Source organism: Platalea leucorodia (genome assembly GCF_965183815.1).
Source record: "Platalea leucorodia genome assembly, chromosome: 20".
NCBI lineage: Eukaryota > Metazoa > Chordata > Aves > Pelecaniformes > Threskiornithidae > Platalea > Platalea leucorodia.
Genome location: NC_138842.1, coordinates 8,417,652 through 8,438,132, shown reverse-complemented (window position 1 = coordinate 8,438,132; position 20,481 = coordinate 8,417,652). Strand labels below are relative to the sequence as shown.

The 20,481-nt window shown below is 54.5% G+C and overlaps 1 protein-coding gene across 1 annotated transcript in view; it reads right to left on the bottom strand.

Moving 5' to 3' along the window:
- CADM1 (cell adhesion molecule 1) overlaps positions 1–20,481 on the bottom strand; it is a gene marked incomplete at its 5' end in the record, with an annotated part of 159,910 nt that overhangs the window by 33,584 nt on the left and 105,845 nt on the right. Inside the window, 5 exons of the mRNA XM_082330508.1 lie at positions 717–816; positions 11,511–11,666; positions 13,482–13,619; positions 16,719–16,871; positions 17,984–18,130. Of these exons, the coding sequence (XP_082186634.1) occupies positions 717–816; positions 11,511–11,666; positions 13,482–13,619; positions 16,719–16,871; positions 17,984–18,130 (694 nt within the window). The remainder of the gene's footprint in view (positions 1–716; positions 817–11,510; positions 11,667–13,481; positions 13,620–16,718; positions 16,872–17,983; positions 18,131–20,481) is intronic.

Below are 20,481 nucleotides of genomic sequence, written 5' to 3'. Positions count from 1 at the left end.
AAAAAAAAGTCGACAAAACTTAAATTAGAACAACAATGAAAGTGTGGAAGAAAATCTACCCTCCCTTGCCAGGGTTTTCCTGATGCATAAATCTCTTCAACTACGTAAGAAGGCCTCAAGGGCATGGCAAGAAGAGGAGAAAGAATCAAACTTGCGTTTCATAAAAACCACACGGGGCACCGAAAGGGGGGAAAATCGGCACGTAGTCAATGCAAGCAGAAAGACAGACTGCCTTACCTTAGCGATCCATTCCGCCTTTACAAGCGCGCGGTTCTTTGGGGCCAGCCTTACTCCTGCGTACCGGCACCCGGCTGGGACTCGGTACGCAGGCCCCCGACCTCGCTTTTGCAGATCAATTGCAACAGATTGCCACCCGAGCCATTCCCTGGGGAAGAGGTGCGCGGCTGCGGGACCGGGACCGTCGGCGCCCGAGGGCCCGTGCGGAGCTCTCCCAGGAGCTCCGCGGGTAGAAATCCCTCGGCCACGCCTCAAACAGGAGCGCACGCAAAGCAAAATAGGTGTGTTAATTGCGCAGCAGATGCTCAGGTGCGGAAAGCATCTCTCTCTCGCACCGTCGCATCCTCTTCGCAGCAGAGAATGGCGTATCGAGCGTCTGCAAGAGCAACAGAGGCCAAACAACGTCTGCGCGCTTCTGCAGCACGACCCCGTCTCTCTGCCGGACAACCTGCTCCATCCTCGGGAAGCGTCCAACTTACTGTGGTTTTCCAAAAGCTGCGCAGGTCAGCTCCAGCGGCTCCCCTTCTCTCGTGAGGCCTTGCACCGGGTAATTCTGAGAAACCCGCACTTGAGGCTTATCTGCAGGACAAAAACAGCGGTCCGTGAATCGGCACGTCACCCCGGCTCAGGCTCGCGGCCGCCGCCGCCCTCCTCTCGGCCCGCTCCGCGCCGCCTGCCTGGCCGGCCGGCGAGCTCGGCCGGCGGCGGAAGCCGGAGCCGGCAGCGCCTCGCCCTCCGACCGAGGCACCGCGCTTCCCCGGGAAACACATTTCGCTGCGCTGGAGTTTATCTCTGAACTCGCTCAAGCTCAAAGGAACTCATTTGCCTTCCCGCTGAGGTGAAACCAGAGCTATCTGCGGTGCTCGGAGCTGATAGGTTTTATCGCGTATCATATATTACTGTACGACAACACTTGGCGTCCGCGCATATTAATGCGCTGGGCTTTACAAGAGACGCTTGTCAGAAACACAAAAAGGAGTCGCAGCCACCGCTGCTTTTGTTCGAGCAACAGAAGGTTTTGTTTCGTCCAAACGCAGCTCTGCCGAGCCCTAAAATAAAGAGAGAGAATTAAAGCCTTTACAGTTAGGGAGCCGGCTCAAAACCGCTTCAGTGAGACCCTGCAGGAAAAAAAAGGCGCCAAACCGCAGACCTAGAGTCCACAATTAAAAAATTCGTTACCTCCTACAACTGAAACACAGATTAAAAACGCAATCTAAGCTGTAGCTAAAACGTTATCGGTGCAAAAAATCAATTCCATGCTACAAATGCCATTAAGCCCTATATATTTTTCAGGAATTTACTCAACTGTAAAGAACAAAGGAAGGCAAAAAATCAGTATGCATACAGGTTGAAACCATTTAAATGTTTCTATTTCCTCTGAGAGTAACTGCTACCAAAAATATTGGCTTGCTGCATTTTATTAACTGTGTTTAACTCATTAACATGCTTCCTATGGAATAATAGAGATTAGGGGGAAAAAAAAAACCCCAACGTGTCAGGATTTAACCAATTTAAACTCTCATAATTTTCAGTAATGGAATAAGCTACACGAGTAAATCCTCTCCCGAGATGACTATACCACAAACATTTTATAAACTAATCCCCGCTACAGATGCTTCTCGCGGCTCTGAGGCTCGGGCGTCCCCGCAGGCTGGGAACCGCGGGGGGACCGCGACGCGGCGGGGGTGTCGCGCCCGAGGCGCAGAGGCCCGGTTCCGCCGGAAACGCGGGCGCCTTCGGCGGGCCTGACCGCTCGGGCAGGGACCTCTCCTGGCGTGGCTGGGCTGCCCCGCCGCAGCGAGGCGCGGGGACGGCCAAGGCGGCCCGGGTCTCGGGGGTACGAGCCAGCCCTGGGAGGGACGCGGCACAAGGAGCCAGAAGAAAAGGCCAGGAAAGCAGAAAGCGGGGCTGACATGCCGTACTAAGCTCGGTCGGCGACGCTGGGGTCTGCACCGAGAGCACTCGATGCATAAACACGGGAAGATGAGTTAGCCCGACTATCACGCAGCAAGTAAATCGCAAGCAGCATCTTCGACGCTGCGCTCACCGCTCCCATTCACAATTCCCACCCCCCCGCCATCTGCTCGCTGTTTATTGTTTGCTTTGCGGCAGCACCCGAGAGCCCGTGCCAGAAACATGGATGCTATTATACTCTGCGCTGTAGAAAGTGTCGAAAACCTCTTCCGCCCAATTTACAGGGGAACGCAAAGACTACGGCACCCTGTGCCGAGCAGCTCTGCGCCACGTCTTCTGCAGCTTGCCTCTCCTGTCGCTCCCATCCCATTTTCATTAGATAAATTTTAGTATTTCTAATGAGCTGTTTACCAGCTGACAATTACTTATGGAAATCAAGAGGAATACACTGAAGGCTCGCTGTACCGAGCACGAACGGCAAACGAAGCGGGCATCTCCCCGAACTACTGGAGCCGAGCCCTTCCATTCCGCTTTCCAGCCCCACAGCCTTCGCCGGACAAGTGAAAGCGGCAAAGTGAACCCGTACCATTTCGATCTGGACACCGCGGAGATGTCACCCGCAACAGAAATCCGGGCTTTGTTCGCGGACGTGCGCGCACGCGCGAAGCCGAGAGCGCTCCCAACGGAGTTACTGGAGTGAACGCCTCTCCTAAGCAGGACGTGCCGGCACGCCGGCAACTACAGCGGGCACTTGTGAAAACGCTTCACAAGTCTGAGGGCTTCCGAAGGATGGCTGGGCGCTCAGGAGAACCGACGCTTTCATCAGGCTCACGGTATACGAGAAAAATCTCACTCGCTCCAACCAAGAGTTTGGTGGGGGTGGAGGCGTCGCCTTCTCCTCCTCGTAAGGACGTGCCTCCAGATAACCTCCACTTCCACTGCTACTGCTGAGCGCCCGGCCTCAGACAAAGCCAGCACCTCTCGCCTTCCGACCACGGACTCTGTTAGGAAAGCTTTGCAAAATGCCGAGCACCACGGGATCCCGAGCTCAGCGCCTGCACGGGGCTGTGACATTTAGTAGCCCACGCTGGTAAAGCTGCGGTGGTTTTCCACGCCCGGACTAGCCGCTCCCCACCTATCAACCGCTTTATTAAAAAGGCCATGTGCCGGCCGCCACATCTGTGGCTGTATAGTCTGGGGCAATGACTATCTCGGGTGGTGATCCTGGGCCTGAGGCAAGCAGCGGCAGAGTTTTGACCACCAAGTGCATTCCAGCAGCCCGAAATCCTCGACTGGGAACTTCATAACATCACACCGCTGGGTTACGACATAAAAATAAACGCACGCATCTATGCATCTAAGCCACCGCGTACGCCACCGGCAGCCAATTAGATCTAACAACCCAAAGCTATTTCCTAGCATGCCTGTTTCCAGCAGCTTAAAAAACCAGCCTAGTAATTTAATAAGGCACCTTTATTAAGCTAAATTCATTCAAAAGCTAAGAGTGAGATACAAGGTTAAATACCAGTAGTCTAAAGGTTGCGCTGTAGCAGCAACCAATTTGAAAAACTTATTCCAAACCCATTCTGCGTGTGATGAGATTTCTTTCACAACAGGCGCGCTGCGTGCCGGCAGGCGCGGGAACGGCGGCCTTCCCGGAGGGAGAGCGCGCCCCGCTCCCCGCCCCGCCGGCCGGCTCCGCTGCGTGCCGGCCCGACCCCGCGCCGACAAACGCTCCTCGCCCCGGAGATGCTGAAGACTCCTCCAGCCGACGCGCGGTGCCGAAGCGGCAGGCGCTCGCTCCGGGGCTCAGGCGCAGCCCGGCCGACAACGCGGGAGAGCCCGACTCCCCTCCGGGTTTCCCTGCCCGGCCCAGGCTGCGCCCGCTGACGTGAACCATCTTAAACAGTTTCAAAACTCCGTGGTTTGGAAGTTACCAAAACCCCCAAGTTATTCTGCATTTGTCCCTATTCTTCCTCTCATTAGCTGCTCGCCCAGTTTTGGCGCCGTCAGCAAAGATTATTAAGAGTGACTTTTTAAGAACTTCAAATGCTTCGCGGGAGCACTGAACAGCATCGGGCCAAGCACCCAGGCCAGTGCATTCACTCTAAAAATACCATCATTAGCTGATTGCTCCCTAACGACTATCCTTTGAGATCTGCCAGTTAGCGATTTCTTAATCCATTTAAATGTGCGCTCCATCGATAATGCTTAGATCTCATTCATCAGCCGAGATAGCACACTACACCGCGTTTGGTGCCTCACAAAAGCCCAAGCCTGTCATTTCTACCCATACCTCCTTTCATCAGGCCAACCTACGACCTCGAAGGCCGGCAAGCTCACCGTCTCAGAGCCCGTCACCGGATGGATTTGGCAAGCCTGACCTCCTCGCGCGCCCGGGGTACCACGACGCTCCGGTCAGGTCGGCCTCGGGACCCTCCGCCGCTCCTCGGCGGGGCTGCACCCAAAACCAAGCCGAGGGCAGGCTCCCGGCCTCCCCCGAGCGCCTCTTCCCAAAGGGCTGGCGCAAGCCGGAGCTCCTGCAGGTGCGCAGCACGGGCTCCGGCGGCGGCACCGGCACGGGTGTCTCCACCCACCCGCCCCGTGGCCAAATTCTGCAGCCGGCGAGGATGCTACCACACGGCAAGCGTGACATTTATCTGGGAGCATGACCGCGTACTTAAACAAAAGGCTGGTTTTCTCGGGAAAGGCAAGGTGGCACGTGAAAGGTGGCTATGTTCTCGCCCTCGTGCCTCTCCCCTGAAATACAATCAGAACACGCCTAATGAGGAAACGACGTGCAATAAATTTAACTCTGCGGTCGTACCCAGCAATTGCACTGTGCAGAAGAGCAACTAGAAGCTGCTACAGAAAACCTGCATTGCACTTGACGGACGTCGTCTTTGCGGCCATGCCAACCACACCGGAGTCGAATCGTCACACCGCAGCAGCCCTGGTCCCCCAGCAATCCCCGCGCAAGCGACACGGCTCCTACGATGCAGCAACCCGTCCGCTCTCGCCACAAAACCTGCACCGAAAGTCACTAATAACACAGTAAAAACATTTTGGGAAACGCTACTTCTTTTCCGAAGCCCCGGTGACGCCTAATCCTCGCCGACCGCCACAAGCAACAAACCAGTCAACCCTTCCCGGCTGACGTGCTCCCAGCGGCGGTCGGAAGGCAGCCGAAAGCCGCCTTCCCCCGCGCTGCTTCGGGGGGAAACCGTACGAAAAGACGAATGAGGAAGATGCTCTGAAAGCAGGCCGGGGCTCACAGAGCTCCGCCGCAGAGCGGGACGGGCGCCGTCTGACAACGCTGAGGTTCTCCCCGACGGTTCGGTTGGACGCACAGCGAGAGGGGCTGTCCGGGACCTCGGTACATCTTCAGCACGGGACTTCTCTCCCTCTGCTCCAAAGTACAGCTAAACGCGTATGTTAAGCAAATCGCACGTGACCGCAGACGGCCGGTTTCTTCACGGCAGACGCGAGCAAAGGCGCGCTCCTGCGGCGGGTCTGGGACAGGGCTACCGCAGCGCGCGGCTCGGCATCGTCTGCGGCGCCGGACTGTTTGCCAAGAGAGGAAACTGCAAAATGGATTTTTTCAATGATTCAGCTGAAAATTAGGTACCGAATCCAAGTTTTAAAATCCATTTTATGATTACCGTATTAATTCCCGATGGGCACCTCTTGGCAAAAACGATGACGGACGGCATCCCCAGGCGAAGGATCCTGCAGACCAAGCAGAGTTCCTGCCCGCTTGAGGTAATTCCAGCTTCAAAATCACCCAGATAATACTCTACACGTCTTTCTTCAGACGGGCGCTGCGTTATCCGGCTCCTCCTCTCCGCTTTGCTCTGTGGCCCGCGCTCATTGCTCGAAAACCCGACTGCTGGCGCTTGCTGCACCTTGCCACGTCGGCACGCTAGGCGAAGAGCAGGAGGAGTATGTTTTCCAATATTAAAAGAAGTCAGCGAAGTTAACGTTTACCCCCAGGTGTAAACACAACTGTCACCTCTATCCCGAAATCAGGCGGGTTTGCTTATCGGGAAGCGGAGTCTGCGTCGGAGGCGGCCCAGACCCGGCGGTCCCCTACCTCCTCCTCGCCTTCGCAGGGACAAGAGTCCGCATCGCTGATTTTCAGCCAAAATCCAGAAACCTGCGAAACAACTCGATCCCACGTTTAAAACCACGAACAAGCCTCTGGCCGGCAGTTCACCCCCTCTCTGGAAAAGCCTCTCGGCCCCAAACACCACTTGGCAAAATTCGCCCTCGACTGAAAGAATTTCAGCGCTTTGCTTGCAGGGGAAAAGGCGAGGCGGCGCCGGGCGGGCGCCCCGGGTGCAAGCGCTTCCCTCTGACCGCTTACGGGCGCGCTGCTGCTCAGCGCCTGCAAAAGGCAGAGCCCAGGCCACGCTGCGCGCTCCCGACAGCATCCCCCCACGAAAACCTTGTTAATGAGCTCGCAAACAAGCACCCAACTGGGAAATGTCACAAACAGGAGCGGCTAATGCCCCAGAAAATCAAATAAGCGAACACTCGGCTGATTGCGGTGCTTTTCATATTTACTAAAAGAAGAAAAAAACGCTTTACATCAAAGTTTCTGAAGGGGTCAACACCTCGCTGAACAAAACAACTCATTTATTCGTTTCTAGAAATCTCCAGATGATAAATTACATTGATGTTAATCACTTCGCTGCCTACTATGCAATTAATATTTGTACTCGATAGAAATAGGAGGATTACTGGAGATGTGGCAGCGTATGCGTATACGGCCGATTTTTAACATAATTGGGCGCAAAAAATTCTCCCATCGTAACAGCAGAGGCCGAAACAGATTCCATCGGTGCCTATTTTAAAAGCAGACGTGTAGATATGGTAAAAATGAATGTGCAATGACTTAGAAATTCAGAAAAGGAAAAAAAAAAAAAAAAAAAAAAAAAACAACAAACCACAAAACCCAGAGAAAATGCCAGATCGAAACTTCGATGGTTTCGCTTCCAGTGTCACGTAATGAGATACGGAGAAGTACCACGAAGGCTGAACTTGACTGTCTCCGAGAATATCTGGTTCCATTCAATTCCTTAATGATATTTTAATGCATTTTGTTGCTTCATTTCCTTTCTAAAATTACACTCGGCGCGCTGGTCTTCCACCCCTCGTCGAGGGAGCCGAGTCCCGACAGGCAAGCAGCCCCCGCCGGAATCGGGGGACGCTTCCGAGCCCAGGCCACGCCGCGGACCGCGGCCGCTGCGTTCGCTGCCGCCGCTATTCATCGAGCACGAAAGCGTTATCGTTCCGGCGGGTACGCGGCACCATTTGTCAAACCCTGTTTGCTTTCGAGAAGCGTTACCGGGAGGGTTTCATACATATTACAGAGCGCTTGTTTGCCGAGATTTCTTTTTAATAACGCACCCTACATCCACGCGGACGCGTTTATCTCCAAACTCCGCAAAGGGCCAGGCTGTGCCCCGTTGTACATGCAACAAAGAGCTTACTCCACGAGCAGGACAAGTTAATACTCGGCGTGGATCTGTCTTACTCGCAGTTTTGCTGACCACGGCAAAACAGCCTTTCCCCTCAGCACCTGTGCTGTGAACTGGCTATTTATTTTTCAAGTTTAGCTTAGGGTATAGTAACAAGCGATCAGCATGCGTTATGACGGCTGATCAGCCAACGCAGCGGGCCTGTTATTTTGCCGTAGCAGAAGCCCCCCGTGCACGAGAGGAGGAGCAGGAGACCCGGCCCTCCCTCGCAATCAGGGACGTGGCAGCCTCGGCGCCCGCGAAGGGGCTCGGAAGTAACCGGGGAGAGACCCGGGCAGCGGCGAGACAAATCGGGTGCAGCAGGGCCAACGGTCGCCTTATTGCACCTCGGCTGAGGGGAGAGAGGGCTGGGTGCCGCACGGGCACGGGGGACGCCGGTGCCGCAAGGTTCAACGTTACGACGAAGCCCGCTTTCACCCCGGGAAGAGTCTGAAACTGCTCCGCCCGTCCCCCCGCGAGGGCATCGCCTGCCTCCTTCCTCCCGGCTCAGGGAAGCTGGAGCGACCCAGGCTGGGCTGAGGCGGCCACCGGCCACCTACAAGTACCTTCCTGAAGTTACGGAGAGACCAACACCACCCAAACCCCCAAGTCTGCCATTTTCTTGCAACCACAACACAGAAGACAACGTTCAAATGAGTTCTTTCTAAAACAGCGTGAAGCAGGTCACTTTGCAGACTCAGATTTCTGCACCTTTCTTTCTTTTTTTGGCAGAGAAGACCATTTCAATAAAATGAACGCACGTTTTGGGCAACACCTCCGACTAAACCGAAGCACAAACGCTCCAGATTGTCAATGACACTTAGGGTCCTCATTTACCGAGAGACATATGACATACCCAACGTTACGAAAATCGCCTTAAAAAGAGAAAAGGTAAACATTTTGAAGGGGAAAGAAGGAACCCTGGGGGAAGAAATGCCTCTTTCCTCCTCTCTGCCATCAGCCGCCCCGAACCCGCGCCCCGGCGCTCCCGAGGAAGGTTGCAAAAGGCCCCGAGGAGCAGCGGCGGCACGGCACGTTCTTCTTGGAAACGTGGCCGGACCGCGCGGCAGAGCAACCTCGGACAAGGCCTGGTTTCCTTTCAAGACCGCCCGCCTCCCAGGGGCACGAAGCGCGCGCGGCTCAGGGGCCGTTCCCTTTCGCAGGCTGCATTTTGAGCGGTCTCCTGCGATGACAAGTGTCCCACCTCTCCCTCCCCTGCTTTCCGAACTACGCAGTTTTCTGCTTGTTTTTTTTCTTTAAAACAGAACAAAACCAAACCAAACCCCAACTTTTGAGTTGCATCTTACAAAAAACCTCTCCATACTCTGGAATTTAGTCAGACAAAAAATACCTCATTATCTGAGAAAGCTCCATCCATCATCCTCCTGTCCTTCCCCACCGCATTTCATGCTCGAGTTGGATACATTAAGTGCAGAGAAATACAACGTCTGCTGAGAAAAACATTTTCCCGTGCCCTGCTGATGTTCCAGAGAGGGAGATCTGCTGTGCCCTCGGTGGGAACGGGCAGGGCTCATGGGGAGAGAACGTAAGAGCAGAGACCCGAGCAAGCAACACCGCTAGCTGCTCTGGAGCGACGCCCCTGCGGCCGCGAGGAGAGCGGCAATGACCACGGGCGCGGGACCAGCAGCCAGCGCTGACTGCCACGGCGCTGGAGGCTCGGCAGCTGGCGTCCCTGCAAGGCAACGACGCGGTCAGTGCAAGCGCACACGCAGCCCTCGGGAGGAGTCCTTTGCTCTGGCTGCAAATCCCGCACCTAAAAGCAATCGAGAAAGCATCGTTAGGTCTGATTGTAGGAGCCGAAGCTCCCCAGGAGGTCACGGCCGTGTCCGCAGGAGCTCTGGTCGAGTCGCCGCTCCGTGAAGACGAGAGGCTCTTCCTCCTGCTCGCGCTCTCCCGTCGGCCAACAAGCCATCAGCTGGAAGCAGGAAAAGCTCAAGGGTAAACGTTCGCTCTCTGCCTTTCCTACCCCCTCAGTTCAGGTCCGACAGCAGGTATTAACTGCAAGTGTCTGGATGGGCTCCAGCACGTGAAGTCCCGGAGCCGCTAACTGCTGGGAGCCGCAAGGTTATGACGCACGACATGTTCTTCTGCTGGTACCCTTCTCTCAAGCCATCTGCTGCTGCCCGCTGAAGGAACCGACTGGACTAACGTGGGTCAAGTCCCCCTGTATAACCATAATTACTTGTAACAAGCTCAGAGTTTGATTCAGCCCAGACCGGGAAACCAAACCAGTCCGAAAGCCCTTTTCCCACACCTCCCCGTTCCTCTCCGAGGAGGCTCCGCGCCAGCCCCAGTCCAACAAACAGCTCCCGGACAACCCAGAGGGACGCTAAAAGTCAGGGCGGAGGGCAGCAACCCGCGCAACGGACGCAGCAGGGGCCTCCAGCGCGGCAGCCGAAGGCTGCCCGCGTCCCGCCGGGCACCCCAATAACCGCGGTTTCCGCGTGCTTCGCCTTCGCCGCATGGGGAGCCCCGTAAAGGCTGCAAAGGAAAGTAGTCAAGGAGGGATTTACTTGGGGAAGAACGGAGAAAACGTTGTGACGCTTTGGGCGGAAACAGGGGCCCTCTCCTGTCCCACCAGACGACCAGGGTTTCGGAGGGGTTCCTGGAAGGAAGCCTGAAGGTAGCCTGATGCCCTTTCAACCCAGGGGAAGAACGCCGGCGAGACTTCAATACCTCCGCATAACAGGGGAGATGGGATTTTTTTTATCCCCTTTAAGTATTTGATCAAGCCTCACAAAGGTGCTAATGTATTATTAAAGCTAATGAAGCTCTACAAGAAATGTTAATGGACATTAAGTTTGCATAAATGAATTACACATTAGCACAGTCGCAAGGAATCTAGTATCTGCCAATTTAGGTAGTATCTGATCATTTCTGTTTTCCTCATTACAGGAACATTACTTCCCGCTAGTTCCAGAGATATGAGAATTGTAACCAAGATGTTCATAATGAAGCTACATAATGAAGCAGATGAAATAAATTAATACAAAACTTCCCCTGTCGATGTAACGTTACAGTTGAAGTGCACCTACAAAAACAAGCCCAGCGCCCCGGTTCTCTGCGGCACCCCGGCCTTGCCGGGAGGACTGCCTGACTTTGCTTCGGGGAGCCATTTTCTGGGTGGAGGCGGGCGAACGCAGCGGCTCCGTCATCTCCGCCGGCTGAAACTCAGGCACGGCCGCGTTTGGGGCCACCGCTACTTTCGGGTACCTGCTCACGTCGCATACAGCAGAGCAGCTCCTGCGTGAAGCGAGACGCGCTATTAACACCGAACACGGCAGGAGCATTATAGAAAATAGGTTGGCCTTAATCCGCGGCGTTACTACAGACGCCACGCAATTCACGTTACTCTGCGTTCGAAAACCAGTTGGTGCTCTATGGTCACAACGCTGAGGTTCTTTTGCTCAGTACCAAGTTTTTGCCAGTGAACTCGCAGCGGCAGCAGTGGCTTTGCAGAGAAGCGGTAGCAGAGAAGTACTTTTCAAAGGGATAAGTAGGATGCTCAAAGAAAAATACTCAGATTGAATCTGTTCTGACAATTATAAAGCCCAGCCGGGAACCTTTGATGGTACAAACTCTAGGTACAGAAAGTTATTCCTTAGAAGAAGAGAAGTACGTATTTATTGTATCGCCGAAGGGCCGGGAAAAGCCCTGGCTTAACTCATGAAGTGGTACCCAACATTCGGATTTCAGTTTTTAAGTAACGGGATAACAACCCCAGCTACGCCGTACTTTTACCACGTAGTGAATAGTTCCCGCACTCTTAAATGAGCCATTTCATACGTTAAGAGAATGAAAAGTTCTGCTACTCACACATGACTTCCAGGTAACGCTGCGTCTGCAAGTCTTTGACAGCGGGGTGATCCACCAAGCAGATGACGGGGACCCCGTCGTCCTCCCGTCCCACCTTCAGCACCAGCTGACTGGTCACCGTGTACATGTCGGACCACTGCTCCACCTCCGACTTGCCTGCCGGAGAGAGCAGAGAGCGATCACGGGAGGAACCACCGCCGCCCCGGGCCACCTCCCGCCCGCCCGTGCCCTTCGGGGACCTGTCCCCCCTCTGCAGCCGCCGAGGCCTGGGGAGGGGGCCGCGCATCCGTGAAGTCACCTCTCCGTGGGGCCGCGGCGGTTCCAGTCCACGCGACGTTACCGCGATGATTAACAATCCCCTTACACCGCCCCAAATCCCCAAACTCTTCAATCAATGAGCTACAAATCCCCTCCCACTCTTGAATCAACAATGAGCTAGAAAAGCGATTAAACAGATTAACTTAATTAAAAGTAGCATCGACAGGCTGAAGGACTTCGGCGGTGCTCCCTTTGAGGGAGAGGACAGCAGCGGTGGCCGGAGCACGGCACGGTTCAGGGCCGGCTGCCCGAAGGGCGCTGTGACGCGCGGCACGGGAACGAGGAGGAAGAAAAGACGAGGCGGGGACAAAGGGTTTTGCCAGGGACTCAGCAAGCGCTTGCTGACAACGCACCTCCGCCTCCTTTTCCAATACTCTTATCTGTGGCTTTTCATTTAAGAACTGACAGCCAAAACGTTAAGAGCAACTTTTGCAGCAGAGGTCTTTCAAACACAAGATATTTCTGTATAACATATTAAAGCCAAACCGAGGACAGACGCAGAAGCGACACCCCTTGATATTTAGAGGAAAGGCTTTCTGATCAGCAAAGCCGCGCTTGCCTGCTATTCACAGCCGCGACCAAGCGCTTCAGCTTCCCTACTTCTGCTTTAAAAGAGATCCGAAGAATCAGCAGGGTGAGCTGGTACTGCAAGAAGCTGCTCCTCAGCTCAGCAGCCGTCAAAGGGGGAGGAAAGCTGGGCTTCAACTGCCAGCACAAGAAAACTCAACCAAGAAGCCGGACACGTCAAGCACGAGGGGTCAGATACCGCCGGCGCTGCTGCCCGCCGGAACGGGGAAGGAGACCAGAAGGGGATGGGTGGAAGATCCGCACGCCGCCTCCGTGCCACCGGCGCCGGGAGCCAGCGGGGCACCGCCTGGCGCGGCAGCAGGCCTGCGCTCCGCCTTTACCGGCACAGTCTCCGCACGTGTCCCGCTCGGCTGCTCGTCGGTGTCGGGCTTAGAGAGAGGATTTTGTCCTGCCCTTGCAGGGGTGTGGATTCGAAGTAAGGAGTCTGGGCTTCTGCAGAGAGCCCTTCAGTGTCGCAGACCGGGTAAAGCGCTAAGGTGGTGTCAACCAAGCTCGCGTCTGCATGCAGACTTAAACTAACAGCCCGTCACATGCAATCAGCGTCAGCGACTTGAATGTGCAAATACCAGGAGCAACCAGACCTCAGGGAGCAGGAGAAACCCATCTTGTATGAATATTCAACTGAACGCGGAGAAAACGCTCTATAAACACGAGAGCTAGACGTGACGGTGAATTGAAAAGCTTTACAGCCCAAAGCGCAGGTGATCCTGCTCGTACCAAAACCAGGGCGGAAAGCTACACAAGCCACCGCCGAAATAAATTCAGCGCACGGCTTTGGGGCTCCTCAAGGTCGCCGGCAGCTACAGAACGACTGCAGAACCCCGTGCTCGAGCCCGGCAGGCAGGCAGAGCACAAAATGGAGTTCAGCCCTTCTGTGTTAGAGAATCATCTCTCTGCCCACATACTCCTTTGTTCCGGAGCTGGCGTTGAAAGCAGCTTGCTCTACTTTTTTTTTTTTTAACCTTTGTTTTCCCCCTCAAACGGGCACCAGAGAACAAACACCCAGCATTACATCAATCACGTCAGCTACCCGAAAGAAGCAAGGGACCGGGAGGACGCATTTACCGGTTAGCTCCTTGTTTCCTTTGAACCATCTGATGGTGGTGGCTGGTCTGCTGGCCATGGCGGTGCAGTTCAGCTCAATCTCTTCGCCCTCAACGGCGATTTCTTTCTGGATATCAATTACCAAGTTGCGCGGCGGGACTGCAATGAAAAAAACAACACAACACGGGCTTGATGAAAAAAACATTTTGTCGATCACTACCACAAGACAAAACCTTCAGGAAAACTCATAAAATTGGCTAGAGGAAACCAGCCACCAGCATTTATTTGATCTTTCGATCGATCAAATCCTTTGATAGGCGGTTTCACAGCAATCAGAGCAAGCACTTTCGCTCCCCACCTAAGAAGCATCGTAGTTTTGCAAATTATTACTTATCAAATTTGTAACTTGGCGTTCTCTCCCCCAGGCAGGCACCGCTTTAGTCTCCTGCGCTATTCGGTTGGGTTTGTCGCTAGTTAAAAACACAGCTTGACTCCACGCCCGTTTCTTGACTTCTTCCGACGAGGAGAGGAAAGGCAAGAGCTGGCGTTGGAAGCGCGTCGCTTACTGCGCCCCTGCCTCGCAAGGCAGTTTGGCTCTCCTGCTCTTCAGCCTCAAGCCTCCGCCGTAAGGAGGGGAGGCAGCCCGGCAAACACCAAGCTCACTTAAGACGCCCAAAAAGCCTCCGAGCCGGCGGCCAGAGCGGAACGCCGCCCCCTCTGAAACGCCGCGTGCCCCAGCCAAACGCCAAACCACCCCAGGGCGGAGAGAGCCCGCCCCGCGGCCAGCGACGGGCACCTGCGTCGCGTGGCAACTCCCTTGGGACGGTAATTTGCCCTTCTCCCCAGAGACCCGTCTTCTCATAAAACGTGAGCTAGGAGGCGATACTCGGTGAAAAACAACCCAGTAGCGTTCAGAGCCGGGCTCGAACTTCAGGGGGATAACCACCGCTGCAGCACAACCCAGAGATGCGACGGCCAGGCTTAAAAATTACGACACAGACGCAAGAAATCTCTCCCCCACGAAGGCACCGGTAGCTAGCACGGCAAAAACCCGAAAAAAAAAGAACATCAAGAGTTTGTGCAGCACAGAGCCGCAGTTTCAGAAAAAACCCAGAACTTCCAAAGGAAACTCAACTTTGCTCTGATCAATATGATTAAGCACCCGCATAGTTCAAATGTGACGAAGGCGTTTTTGAGCTAATGAAGAACAAATATGTATAAATACCATCCAGATGATCAAATGGACTAATTAGTCACTTGTGGCTTCTCTCTGAAGAGAACAGAACGGGCTACATGTCTGAGATTTTCACATGTTCCAATTAAGCATGAATAAATCTACATATCGTGCCACAGAAGGCATTAAAGCGCACGGGAGAGCGGGGGGAGGCAGGCTGCTAAAGCGGGAAGGAGCGAGCGCGAAGCTCTCCGAACCCTGCCTACAACCAGGGACGCCTCGCGACGCCGCGGCGCTCTCCGAAGCCCGCAGCCTCGGGGCCAGAGCAGCAAAACGCCTCTTTGGGGGCACTTCAGCTGCATCGAAGCCTGAGCGACGACCACGAGACCTTTGGTGGGGAACGCCTTCCCAGCCGCACACCGACACCGAGGAGCGAGCCCCCTCCTTAGTCTTCTAGCAATAAACACCCCTCTTCGCCGCCTGCTCCGCGAACTACGCTTTGGCCGGCGTACGCCACGAAGGTGAAAACACCCGCTGCTTTACGGATGTCAGGGCAAGGCGGGCCCGCGCTGGCCGCGCTGCAAATCCTTCTCAAAAAGCACGAGGCAAGAAAACAGACTTTCCCCTGAAGCCTGAAGCACGATTCGTGTTTAAAAAAAAACCCCCAAACCCGCATTTTGTCTCCCACTTGAAAGACAGGCAGTGCTGGCTTATAGGTGAATAAAGGAAATACCGCTATATCAAACACCTTCTCGGCATTGCTAGCGGTGAAATGTAATCCACCAAACTACTCTTGCGTGCCTATGATTAGAGAGAAAAGCTGGACGAGAGCTGCCTATGCCTATGAATAGCGGAAAGCACGCTAAAACTTTGAAGATGTTGATAAACGTAATAGCTACAGTAGAACTGCTTATAAACATTATTTAAGCAACGTATAAAAAGCTAAGAACCAAATCTCATTAAATAAAAGAAGGAAGATTTAAACTAATCAGCGAGCGAGATCTTGCATTAAGTCACCCTCTGTGATTCAGGTTTTCCTATTAATAGAGTCTTAAAAGCCGCTGCTGATCTGCAGAAGCGGCTCTGATAGCAGGAGCTGCTGTTATGGGTAACGCCTCGGTCTGGCGGCTGCCCGTGCACCGCGGCCCCGCAACGCCCTGCAACGCCCCGCGGTCCCGCAACGCCCCGTGGCCCCGCAACGCCCTGCAACGCCCCGCGGCCCCGCAACGCCCGAGGGGGGAAGGAAAGGCGAGCGCGGGGCAGGGCTGTGCAGCTCTGCAAACAGCCGTTCCTAAGCAAATGAGCAAACTTACCACGGCAAACGAGAGATCTTACGCCCTTTTAGAGGCAAAACAAATTTTTGCTACAATTAATAGGAAGCCACGGCTTTCCAGTAGTTGAACTCGAGGTTTCGCTGAATATAGCGGCCAACTGACAAACGTGCAGAGACTTACGCATCTTCGCAATGGCAGGAGGTTCCCCAGCGATGCTGTTAGTAATATCTGCCCTTAAGGACCATCACTGATGGGCCAAGATGCCGTTATTCGTCATTAAAACGTAATCTCTCAAATCCCCAAGTTTCGGAAGAAAAGATTCAGTACGTAATCAGAGTAGTCCGATTATTGAAAACACAAAATTCATAAACTAAACAGTTCTACCATGCTACGAAGCATTCATGTGAATTTAGTTCCCCTCTGCAGATCAGATAATTACTGAAAGACATTTTCTACAGCTTTTACTTTCTAGATACGACGTAACCTAACGAGAGGCTCGGGGCGCAGCCAGGGACGCCCTGCAAGACAGGACGGCAACACCGGGGCTACGGCACGCCACCGGGCGACCCCGTTGGTACCGCTGGCAACCCTGGAACATCTTGTGTCTGCAGGCTGGGGCCCTAAGCTGCGCCGAGCTCGTCTCCGGTGGGAGAGCACTCAGCGTTCAAATCCTTGCTGTGTTTTATCGCCGGAGAGCTGCGGCTCGCTCTGGGCGGCTGGAGCTCTCCGGACGCCGCGCGGAGCCCCGTCCCGCCGGCCCTGTGCGTCCGGGGATTACAAAGTTACCGCAAGCGCCTCTTTGGTCCTTACCGAGCACTGTAATCGTGGTATAAATTTCCTGGGGGGGGTCGGTGTAGAGCTGGCAGAAGTACCTTCCTTCATCAGAGATGGAGACGTTTGTCAAGGACACCCGGAGCTCGCTGTTGGAGAAGTTCACCAGCTGGAACCTGCTGTCCTTCAGCGCTGCGGAGCAAGCACACCCTTAGGGACTGCGATGAGAGATGCGGCGTCCCCTCTCGCCCCCCGACAAAGCCAAAGGTCTATACAACGGCAGTAGCATCCCCCAAGCACCCCACGGTTCCTGACTGCAGCTTCCAGCCCGCTTCTTACCTTTACGTCTGGACCTAGAAAATGTTTCTGCTCTCAGATCATTACAAAGAATCAGCACGAGCAAGCCACCAGGCACGGTATCAAATCTTTGGAGGCCGTTCTGTTATCAGATGACTTAGGGACACATCGGTAAATCGTGTATTGTGAAAGTCCGCTCCTACACGCACCCATTTCTGACTGCGTGCAGTCGGTGGACTAGGGACAGCGTGAAAGATAAAGGAATTGGGAAAAGTATAGTTTAAAATTTGCTTCCTGACCGGTAACGGCTGTCCAAACGCTTTTAGGAATCTGGAAAGCGAGCGTGCGACGTCTCACCAGCCGAACCCGAGGGCCGCGAGTAGCGGCAGTGGAGCGAGGCAGCCGCCGCACGCGCGCATCGTTAGGTCATCGAAGAGAGCGCGGTTTGCCGCGCGCTTCCACAGCGCCGGGCACAACGTACCGCTGCGTCCCGTCCCCGCAGTGACGTTCCCGCAGACAATTTAAAGGGTTTGATCGCAGCTACCGCGCTCTGCGGCATCGTCACAACAGGAAAGAAAGCCGGGCTCCTTCGCCGGACGCGGCAGTGACGGAAGACGTCGTTTTGGTTACAAAGCAGCGCAGACTGGCTTGAAGCGTGCAGTCTTTGGACCAAACGGATTACCTCCGAGAACACTGCGCTGTCTCGGCGTTGCCCTATTCAATTTGTTTGTGTCAGCTAAATATTTGGCACTCGATTGCAATTCACCCTGAATTACTACAATCAATTCCTATTGCAAAGTAAGACGGTCTGACTTTTAAAGGGGACCATCAAGGTTTCGATTAAGGAGAAAGATTATGATTGCCTGTCTCATCCGCCCGCTGAAGAATTGACTAAACTTTGAGCATCTAGCATTACATTAAAAGGAGAGAGCTCTGCAAATGCTTTCTCCCGGGGGCAAGCGAGGCGCAGGAGCAGTTGTTATCAAACAAGGAACGACGGGACTTACGTCTGAAATCCCTGAAATAAATGGTCTGTCTGTTGGGATTCAGGAGCTGGATCACCGAGTCGTCGCTGTTCTTGACTCGGCAGCTGATGGTGGCCACGTCTCCCTCCACCACCGTCACATCTTCAGTAACCAAATTCTGGCCGTCACCTTAAAGAGAGAGCAAAGGTGAAAGAGCCGCGTCAGAACCGATGCCAGCGAGTTTCATTTGGAAGCCGCAAGCTCCACCGCCGCCGCGCGCTCAGCGCTCTTGCAAAAGGCGCCCGGCGGCACGACCCCGGCCACTGCCAAAAGGACCTGGGATTTTTTACCGACCGGCCTGGCCGAGGACAAGCTCGTCTTGTCCGCAGGGGGAACCTGGGGCAGGCAGCGGAGGGCGGCGAGTCGCTCGCCCCGGGCCCTCCAGCCGGCTGGGGTTACACGGAAACGGACCCTCGCCCCTCTACCCCCCGCCGCCCAGCGACCCAACAGGCACACCGCCCACAGCCACGCCTGGGCTCTGCCGGGACCGGTACTGGTTTCACTGCACAGATCCGGTTACCCGCACGACGAACGCTCAAAACGGCAATGCCAGGGAATACAAATAGGGATCTTCCCCCCGAGCTGTACCGGCCACCGCTAAATTAAAGAGGAGTAATTGGAAGGGCGGTCCACGGTGGGAACAGAGGAAAAAGGACTACTCGGTGGCCGTCTGTAAAATGACCGCTGCCCGGCCTCATTACGGAGCACGCTTTTTGTTGCAAAGAAGCTGTTTTAGCCCGGCACGTCCTCTCGGCTGCATTCCAAAGCGCGACCAAAGGCAGCGGACGAGGGAAGGACAGGTCTCTGGCCGCCACGTGCCCCTCCACGCCTCAGTACGCGTACCGGCCTCGGGGGAGCAAGCTCCACGCCACACGCGCGGCAACGGCAGAAATTCGCTTCCTCTCTCAACAGATGAATTTTGTTAAATTACCTTGAAAGAACAACTCGCTGTAAGAAGCGTTTATCCTTTGACTTGAGCAGACAGACTTTCGGGAACCAGTTTTTACTCACTCTGTGTAATCAGCAGGCGCTATTAATGTCCAGAGGCAGGAAAAGAAGAATTCGATGCAATTATGCTGTGGGAGCCTCGTAATCATTTACAGGTCATCACCTCGAAAACTCTCCTCCTAATGAATCGAATCATTCCATCGCACGCACGCTGAGAAATTTGCTCCACGTGTTAAGGAATGCAGAGGATGGGAATCTGACAAAAAGCGCTTCGCGTTTCCGTTTTTCCGTAAGGGCCGGGAATCTCGTCAGGATCGGAAAGCGAGCGGGAGGAGCGCGGAGCCAGGGCGGGAGCGGGGGACGCCGCCCCAGGGGCTCCAGCCAGGGGCACCCTCATCACGGCCCCCTTCGCTAACGAGCCGCTTTCAAACCACGCAGCCCTCACGGACCAGGAGGAAAGCGAAGCGGGAGAAGTTTCGAGACGGGGACTGCCGACTTGCCAAAGGACGTGGAGGTCGGTGGGCTCCTGGCCGAGGCCGGGTGGCCAGGAGCAGCCCTCTGCTGATTAACAGCTGCCTTTGCACCGCGACCGGCCGGGAGAGAGGCCGGCTCCCACGGCGGCCACGAAAAATGCAAAAATGCACGATTCCCATCAAGTTTGCAAACAGTAAATCTGGGGAGGTTATTCGTACTCTGTTTTTTCCTCGTCTTGCATTGCCTCCATCTTTCCTTGTTCCTGACTTACTTGTGCTATTTGACACGCCTTAGAAATAAGCGTTTGACAGAAAGTTTGCATCGTCTGGAAAGAGAGAGATTGATAAATCGCCAGAGGCCTTTCCGTGCCCGACGGCACCGAGTTGAAGCCTCGGCGCGTTTTTCTGCCCTTTCGGTAGAAATTTCGTTTCTCCAGATTGACGAACTTTGAGCAGCGAGACGAAAAGCTGTTATCAAAGAGAATAACGCCCGTACCAGACGAGAGTCCCCCAGGCCCGTCGCGAGAGGTGCAAAGAGCCCGTCACAGACGTTTTCCAGGCTCCGACTCCGCTTTCTACAAGTTGATCACGCTCGAATCCCTCGGAACCGAAGACGAGCACCCAGCCACCCCGCCACGCCATCGGTACCCTTCATTCGGTGTTCTCGAACGCTTCTAACGGCTGTAACAGGCGAGTTTGTCGCGCTGTGGAACCGCGCCCGCGCCGCGTCTCGCCTCGCTAAAGAAAAGCCGCGCCGCGTCGCCGCAGCGCGGAACTGATCCGTAACAGCCACGTCCAGCGCAAACGACGTCCTGACATCTCGAAAGCAGCACAAGCAGAAATATTAAACGTTGCTAACTGCTTCTGGGGAATAATTTTATCAAACCCATTCAAAACAAGGTTCTTGCACAAGGATCAGCTTGATATGCTCTCAGAAATGCAATATTCACTACAAATCATTAACAAAGCTATTAAGATTCGATTTCCATCTAAGCAATTATTGCTAGCATATTTTTTTACATTTACTTTAAAAGACTCAATCCTATTTTCAATTCGTTA